An 8,668-nucleotide genomic window follows, 5' to 3' on the forward strand; every position below is an offset into this window, starting at 1 on the left:
CCACAACCCAGCCCCTTTCCCAGTCCTGAGCCCCATGGAAATAACCCAAATGAAATCACAGCCCTACACATCCAGTGCCTATGGGAGTCTCTCACCACCTTTTGGTGAGTTATTAAAAGCATTAAAAGCTCTTGCTCAGCAGCAAACCTGTTCGATGACAGACTGCGGGTTAAGCAGCTCATGTTATGCCCAAGCAGCAAACACACAGCTGTATGTGCCTCCCACCAGCACATCCTCAGCTGGGAAACCTGGTTTCCAAAGCAACTTTTTTTTTTTCCCCTTGAATTCATTTCATTAAGATTAGACGGTAAATCTTTTCCGTAAGCTAAGTATTTCATTTCCATTAAACCAAGATTAGCTGCCTGATATCCTGAGCGTGCTGCCCCAGGCCCGGCGCTAACCTCTCACAGCGGGCACGGGGCAGGCTCTGCACCGCGGGGACGGGGACGGCAGCACCGGGTCTGGCCGTGCTCTCAGCTGCTCGCCTGGGAGCGCTGGGTCAGGGACACCTCGGGAGGAAACCGGCCGTGCCCCCGGCAGAGGGGCTTGGGTCTGGAGAGAAATTTAGACACTTATTCAAACCCCCTCTGTGGGGAAGGAAAAAAAAAAAAAGCTGTATAAGCACCCAGGTGACAATGCCCAGCACCCCTGGCTCTGCCAGGCTCCACACAGCCGGGCCACCTCGGCTGGGGTCTGATTGAGGGGTGCTGAGGGGCTCCTGGTGCTGGGCACTGGAGGGGCCCCTGTGGCAGAGCCCTCGGGAGCAGGGAGCGCTGCGGGCCATGGCACCCGCCAGCTCTCCCCACCCTCCCCACCGCGGGACCTCGGCAGGCGCGGTGAGACCCCAGCACGGGGACGTTGTTATGGTAACTGTAATATCTTGCAATTCCACTGATTAAAGCAGGAATTGGAAAGCCGGGCCCGGAGCGGGGCCAGATGGAGACCTGATTCCCTAATGGCCATCGTCTCAGCCTGGCCGTAATCCCCACCACGTGCCCGCACACCGGCACCAGCCCTGTCCCCATCCCGCGCCACTTGGCCGCGACAAGAGCAGCAGAACAGCTGCGGCGGCTGCACGCCCACCCACGGCTGTTCTGCAGGGGGGAAAAGGGGTGCTGGGGACCCCGAGCTGAGCACTGCCAGGGGACACAGCCTGAGACCCCGCGGGCAGTGCTCGCCCTGAGGCAGCCCCAGCCCCACACAGAGCCTCAGCCACCGGCGGCTCTCTAATTGCAGAGCCTGGTTTATTTTCTGGCCCGGCTCCTGCATAATCACCAGCCATTCTGCACCTAATTTGAAATGACATCCAGAAAAATGAGCCACGTCCCGCGTGGCGGGTGCAGCTGGTGGCTCGGTGGGCGCTGCTCCCTGCAGGGATGGGGCTGGCCGGGCAGCCGGGGGTGCCCCCGTCCCGCGGGCAGCAAGTGCTCCTGCGCCGTGCCGCTCGTCACCGACAGGCAGACCCCCAGGGGTTAACCACCAGCGTGGCAGGACGGGGGCTCCTGGCAGCCCGTACCTGATGCTGTCGATGAGGTGCTGGTGGGACTCCTGCGTGAGGACCATGCAGAGGGCAGAGGCCAGGTACTCCACCTTGCGCTCCGCCGCGTACTGCTTCAGCACGGTGAATACCTTCTCCTTGAGCTCCGGCTGGTCCCCCAGGATGGCGTCCACCTGCAGCACAGGAGCAGGAGCAAAGGGGAAGGGGCGCTGAGCAGCAGAGAAGTGTGGGTGCAGAGGCACAGACAGCGCAGAAATGGGTCTGTCTAGGGCCAGCACCCTGCTGGCCAGGTGGATCAGCCTGGGGCACCCACGGTGTGCCCGGAGAGGTGCCCACGCCTCTGGTCCCACCGTGGTGCTGCCCGTAACTCTTGGAGGCTGTGGGGACGTGGGCAGAGAGGACTCAGGCGTGAGCATCGGCCATGGAACGGGCCTCAGCAGCTCCCAGGTGGGGAGGAGCAGCGGGAGGAGAGGAGCTCATTGCAGTCCCCTGCGGTGGTTGTGTCCCGCTGCAGAGCGAGCCGGGGGGCGATACCCTGGGAGCTCAGCGCTCCCCTGGGGAGAGGCGCTCGGTGAGGGAGGGGAAGGGTCGCTCCTTCCAGGCACTTGCTCCGTTTGGGAGCTCCCCGGGGGGCACTGCCACCCCCACCCCCCAGGCACCGGGTGCCGCTGGCTGTGTGACAGCCGCCGCGGAGCAGCCGGCGTTTCAAGGTTACCGAATCTGGGGCGGTAGCGGCAGCTGCCTCCCCACGGATGGCATTGCACGCTTTTGTCTTTGGATCCAGCACAGAGATGACAAAGAACGCGGTGTTTTGGTGAGCTCGATCCCAGGCCACTTCCACTGAGATCCCCCTGGGCTGGGGCTGAGGGGCTCGCTGCGGCAGGAACCGGGGCAGCGCTGCCCCGGCTCGTGTCAGCACCGTGCCCAGTGCATCCCTGAGCGTGCAGGGGACAAAGGGAAATGACCCGACCTGAGACCACGGGCACCTTCATCACCTCTGGTGATGGCCCCAAGCAATGCTTGGTGTGGGCAGCTCAGCTCCAGCCCTTTTATGAGCACCACCCGTCCTGCCCCAGGCACTAACAGAACAGGAGCCCTGCTGGATGTAGGAGGGTGACGAAAACCTCTGTACCCCAGACTTGTGAGTCACCTGCAAGCAGCGCATACATGAAACGCGAGCCCCCAGCCCGCTCTGACCCTCATCCATGCCAGGTGGATGGTGTCACTTGGGTACTGCCCTGTGCTGCCTCCAGTGCCTGCACCAGAGGCACCTACCAGAGCAGAGCCTGCGGGGCGATGAGGGGGAAGCCGCCCCCGAAATTCTATTATTTTCTGCATCACATGAAAATGAAGCTGCTTGAAACATCTGAGCCACCGAGTCCCTCTGGAACGCTGCCTGCCATCCCGGCTGGGCTCCAGCAGCTCGTGTGGCTCCGCGCCTGCTTCTGCCCCGCCTGTGGGGACACCGCGGCCCTGTGGTGGCTCTGCCCTGCAGGAGGGGGCACCAGGGCACTGCTGAGGGGTGTGCGCGGCACGGCCGGCCTGGTCCGCGCCACCGGGGGCTGCTGCGGCTGGCAGGGGAAAGGTGCCTGCAGCACCATCGGTTCGCGTGCTTCGCAAGTGCTCCCCTGGGATCAGCCGGGAAACGTTTGCGTGGATTAATGGGGCCTCGCCAGAGGGAGGCAGCGTGGAACAGCCTCTCCTCCCCTCGTTAATCTCCTGTGATCAGCGGGTATCTGTTTCACACGCGGTGCTCTACCTTATGATCCAAACCTCAACGCCTGTTTGTGAATCTTTAATTTAAAAGCTGACAGAGGCGATTCAGCCGATACCCAAGAATCTCTTTACGAATGCCTTGTTCCTTTATTAGCTTGGGATCAAAAAATTACAAGCTTGGTTATTTTCATAACAGTATTTTAAAAGGCTACTTTGAAATGGAAATTAGAAAGATTAAAAAACAACCATGATCAAATTAATAATTAGCAAGAGGTGATATGTTTGGTAAACTGCCCTCCAGGCAGCCTTCAGGAGCACGATGAGGATGTAATCGTGATGACAGTTTTCCCTTTGCAAGAAAATGAGAGCTGGCGAGTCTGCAGGACAGCGGGAGAGCTGCAGCACAGCCGGGCAGGAGGAAGGGCCCTGCCCCTGGCTTCCCACCCGACGAGCATTGCGCTCCCGCAGCGCCCAGGGAGCGAGCACGTGGAAGACCTCAAAGCTCTGTGCAGCACCCCTTTATTCTCCCAGCGATCACTGACACACGGGGAATTATTGGCCCCTTCTCTTGGCACTGAAGCCCCAAGAGCTTCGGTGGCACAGGGGTGGCACAAACCCCGGAGCACAAACCCCCAGCGCCCAGACTCGTCCAGCCCCAAGCCCCCATGGCCAAGGCACGGCGGGGTGCCCGGCGCCCCCGCACGCCCCAGCCTTACCTTTTTGCTGAACTCCTGCGCCTTCTGCTTCCTCTCCTGGCGCACGGCATCGGCGCTGGGCCCGAGGTCCCGCTGGGGCCGCAGCAGCCCCAGGCGCAGAGCGCGCCCGCTGCAGGAGGCGACCAAGGCGGCGGCGGCCGCGGGGCACCTCACGGGCACGCCGTCCACCTCCAGCACCAGGTCCCCGGGCGCGATGCCGCAGGCGGCGGCGGGCGAGCCGGGGGCCACGCTGGCCACCCGCAGGGGGCTGCCGCCCGCCAGCTGGAAGCCGAAGCGGCCTCGGGGCCCCGGGGGGAGGTCGGCGCGCTGCAGGCGGGACAGCACGCCGATGCTGGGGGGCACCGCGACGCAGCGCCGGGCCAGCGCCAGCAGCGCCGGGCGGCCCAGCGAGGCGACGGGCTGCCCCTCCAGCTCCAGCACCTCGTCGCCCGGCCGCAGGCCCGCCGCCGCCGCGCTGCTGCCTTCCTCCACCCAGAGGACGTAGCAGGGCCCGCGGCCGCTGATGGAGAACCCGAACGCCTCCGGCCAGCCCTGGTTGGTCGCCGGCATGGCTGCAACTGCAAGAGAAAGGGGAGACGGAGCTGTGGGGCGTCTCTGTTCCCAGTGCTTGCTCCTGTAGATGCCGCATTGGGCCGTGCCTCCACGCCTGGAGGGAAGAAATGCCCCCAGAGGGATGCTTTTCCAGTGTATTTCCCCCAAAACAGCTTTCACGTTTTCAAGGCCAAAACATCCCGTGTCTAGCATTAACCTGACAACAGCACCCTGAAATACAAAGGTGAGGATTTTCGAAGGCACTCCTTTGTTGTTAATTCATGGGTTAGGACCTGCTCTGGGTGCAGTGGGAGAAGCGTTCTCAAAGGGACATCGGCACAGCAGCCCCACACTCCTGCAGAGTCTCTGCTGGGGCAGGACGAGCCCAGCTGATGGCTGCGGCACACTCGCAGCAGAGGAAAGCAGCGCTCCTGGGTGCCCTTTGATGCTGCTGGAGTGTGAGGGCATTCGTTGTCCGCTGACACTTGCTAAATTAATTCGCATGCGGAGTTTCACTTCATTTCATCTTAGCTGCCTGAAGATGCTTTTTATTCCCACCTTTATTCCACCTGTGTTACATAGCACACATTAAGCATTTACAAAACTGAAACCCAGACTATTTTGTCTGGGCAAATTGTCTTAGGGGGACTATGAAGACTCATAATCACTCAGAAGCATATCCTCAGCAATGCATCCTTAGTTTCATGCTCTTCAGATCAGGACTCAAAGCCACGCAGCCCAGCTGCTCCCGACAGGCAGCAGCCCCTGCCGCAGACCAGCCCAGCGGCACGGCACAAAGCCAGCCCCCGGTGCCAGCCCTCGGTACCAGCCCCTGGTGCCAGCCCCCGGTGCCTCACCCAGCGCCGCTGCTCCCTGCCCACCCAGCCCGGGGTCCCTGCTCAGGCCAGCACAGCAAAGGCATCTCCACTGCTGTGTCGCTGCAGGGCTCTGGTTGGAGTGACCGAAAGCCATTTATCTGCTCCTTTGAGACCTGGGAAATCTTCTCCACATTGACCAAAATTCAGCGGTGCTGAAAATGCTGCTTTATACCCTACTGGAGGCCAAAGAGATGAACGAAATGCTTCTCGTGTCCTGTTTCAGCAGAGGCCACACGAACAGCTGGAGAGCAGGAGCACGGGGACGGGCCGGGAACACAGCACGACCTCAGAAATCTGTATTAATAACCCCAGCCTGCCCCGTGGTCACCAACAGCTGCTCGAGACTGCGTTACGAAGGGCACTAGGAGTGCCGTCCTCACCAGGGAGTATGAAAAAGGACCGAACACTATGCTGCAGCTACCGCTGTCCCTGCCCTCGGTCAGGATGCTGATGGTAACACTACGTTCCAGCCGATGACCACCACCACCCTCCCACCTCAGCGTCCCACTGCTACAGCACTCACAGAAATCCACGCCAGCAAGCCCGGTGGGCGCTCGCAGGGTGCAGCTCTGTCCCGCTAAGGGGTCCGGGCATTCTCGGGTCTCCTCCATGGCCCGCAGAAGCGCGTCCTGCCTTCCCGCAGCTCCTGCCTCCTCGCCGCCACCCCAGGGGACAGCCCACGGGCTGCCAGCGTGGGGGGTACAGCCAGGGAGCCCCCAGGCAGGGCTGCTGCACCAGGCGGCCGAAGCCACATCCCCAGCTGCTCACTCCAGCCCTGCGCCCTGCCAGGTGCTCTGGGTCAAGGCCAGGCACGCAGAGAGGGCTGCCTTGCCTCTGGTTCCCCCGGTCCTAACTGACTTTATGTCCATCGCAGAGACCCGCGGACAGACTACTCGCCGTGCGTGTCCTGGCTGCGCCTAGTGCTGACCTGAGCCTGCAGATTGAGGGGGGATTAGGGCCTGAAGGGAGGTAAAACAGATTAGAGCCCATGGAGGGAAATCTATTACCCACAGGGGCAAATCCCAAGACGGGCTCTGCAAAGCAGCAGGGACGCAGCGCCCCGAGACCCAGCTGGCCCCACCACCAGAGATTTGGGTGGGAAAACAGAGCCTTTGGTGGTGCATGTCTGCCCAGCAACACGCAACATGCTGCAGGGATTTGGGGCCTAGGCTAACGTCGGGGTGGCTGCTCGGGAGAGCTCCCCCCACAGCAGGGCCACCAGCTCCTCGCAGCAGGGAGCATTTTGCAGCCCAGCCCCGCGCTCCCACCAGCTCCCCCTTAAGCTGCTATTTCTGATTTTCTCTTTTGCTTCCTCAGCACTTAGGGATCCCAGGGCTTAGCACGCTAAGAGGTTTTAGGGTATTACACGTCCTGCTGTGGCACCAGCAGGGGTGGGGATCTGCAGAGGGACGGCACATCCCATTACTGACCACACAACAACCCTGCCTTCCCCTCGGTGCATGGCACCGGGCCGGAGGGGAGCAGCCTCCCAGAAACCTGGGCTCCTGGGCACGGGGTGGGCAAAACCTTAAGAAAAGGAGCTGCAGGGATGTGCTCTGCAGTGGAGGATCGTCCCCTTGCCAATGTCACTGCTGCAAGGGACTGGAGGCCCGGCCTCCCCCCGGCCTCCCCAGCGTGCTGTGCTCTGCACGGCCCCCGGCCATGGAGCTGCGCGGTGCTGGGAGGTGTGCGCTGCCTGCCCCAATGGGCGCCGAAACCACACGCCCTGCTACAAAACAGCGGGGATCTCGGCTGCTAACTGCCCAACAGTCAAAACTGGAGACACAGCTGTGATGGCTGTTCTTTATTTTTTTTTTCAGCAAGTGAAGTCATTGCTTCCTTTCCCACCACTTTTAAGTGAGTTGAGTACTTTAAACAATGACTAAGCGTTGCTCCTTGCAAGAAATTAGTTCTGGGACTCCAACCTAAATCTGTGGGTAACAAAAAGATGGTTTCCTTGAAGACCAGACTTTGATCGGATGAGGCTTTTGACTGATTTTCACAGCGCTCCAGCTGAATGAACCTCACCTCTTTCAGACTCGGCCTGCTGCTAGAGCCTTTGCTGCCGTTTTGTCCTGCGGCACAGCTCAGGTGGCCATGGAGCTGCACGCAGCACCGGCCCCGAGCACGGCCAGCCCTGGCTGCGCACAGACATGGCATGGACCCTGTGTGTCCCCCACACAAACACAGCCTTGCACCAAACTTGCAGGGTTGCAGCTAATGTCCCCAGTCAATAGCTGTGCCCAGAGCAGAAATGTTGCTATAATCAGTAGGAGGGAAAAACAAAGGCTTTTCTACAGTGCCCTCCTGCAGGAGCACAGTGTCCGGGCCACACACCAGCACTGCTGGCCCTTGGGCTGCGCTCCGGGACAGCTGTGCCCCTGTGCAAACGCAGGCTGCATTCCCTCTCAGACTTGAGTTTGGTGCGTTGTTGGCAGAGAACTTACCAGGGAAAATAAGATCCCCTCCTGAAACGCCACCTCATCTTCTGCAGCCTCTCCTGCCCCAGCGAGTTATTTTCACGTCCCCCAGCGCCCTGCAGGGCTTACCTGTGGTGCCCGCGCTGCAGCCGCCCGGGACGCAGAGGATCGGCTGGCAGAGTCATCCCAGCCACAACGCACCGTGCAGCTTCTGGATCAGTTACCTGCGGCAGCAGCCGCCCGAGTTTCTATGGCAAACTCTACCCCGGCACAGAAACCCAATAGGCCGCTCGTGAGCGGCGGTGTGCAGCCTGAGCGGGGCCAGGGGATGGTTCCAGCTCACGGGCAGCGGGCAGGGACCGGCCCCGGACTGCCAGCACCTCCTGACCCCGGGGCACACCGGGGCACAGCTGGGGGTTGGACTGGGGGATCTTCCAAGGTCCCTTCTAGTCCCTAAGGGCCTGTGACTGTGTCACTCTGTGTTGTTCCGTGTCACTCGGTGTCACTCCATCTCACTCTGTGCCGCTCTGTGTCGCTCTGTGCTGCCACAAACCGCCCCCACCTTGTGCAGCACGTCCAGCACCCCGGTTCCAGGGGATGCCCCTCGGGACGTAGCACTCGGGGCTCCTGCAGGAGCCGGGCGGGCTTTGCTTAGAGCCCCCCCACCCCGAAGCGCCAAGCCCCGGGGCCGCCCTGCATCCCCTTCAGGACGCCACCGGCTCCGCCACAGCCCGGCTCCGCCGCCCGGGGACCGGCGTTGGGTCCCCGTTCATCCACCGCCTCGGGCCGCGGCCGGGGGCAGGCCCCGGGAGGGGGCGCTCCGAGCAGCCGCGTGCGGGCCCGGCCCCGCAGCGCCCTCCGAGCCGGGCCCGGCCGAGCCCCCCCCGCCCCCCCGGGGGCCGCCTCCTG

At 62.1% G+C, this 8,668-nt stretch overlaps 1 protein-coding gene across 1 annotated transcript in view; it reads right to left on the bottom strand.

Annotated features, from left to right (window-relative positions):
- Nucleotides 1-4,479, bottom strand: part of GRID2IP (Grid2 interacting protein) — a 32,111-nt gene extending 27,632 nt beyond the window's left edge. Inside the window, exons 1-3 of the mRNA XM_035563440.2 lie at nucleotides 4,168-4,479; nucleotides 3,931-4,002; nucleotides 1,517-1,671 (exon numbers count right to left, since the gene is read on the bottom strand). Of these exons, the coding sequence (XP_035419333.1) occupies nucleotides 1,517-1,671; nucleotides 3,931-4,002; nucleotides 4,168-4,479 (539 nt within the window). The remainder of the gene's footprint in view (nucleotides 1-1,516; nucleotides 1,672-3,930; nucleotides 4,003-4,167) is intronic.
- Nucleotides 4,480-8,668: the final 4,189 nt, after the last annotated feature.

The sequence above is a fragment of the Cygnus atratus genome, chromosome 15 (genome assembly GCF_013377495.2).
Source record: "Cygnus atratus isolate AKBS03 ecotype Queensland, Australia chromosome 15, CAtr_DNAZoo_HiC_assembly, whole genome shotgun sequence".
In the NCBI taxonomy this organism is placed as follows: domain Eukaryota; kingdom Metazoa; phylum Chordata; class Aves; order Anseriformes; family Anatidae; genus Cygnus; species Cygnus atratus.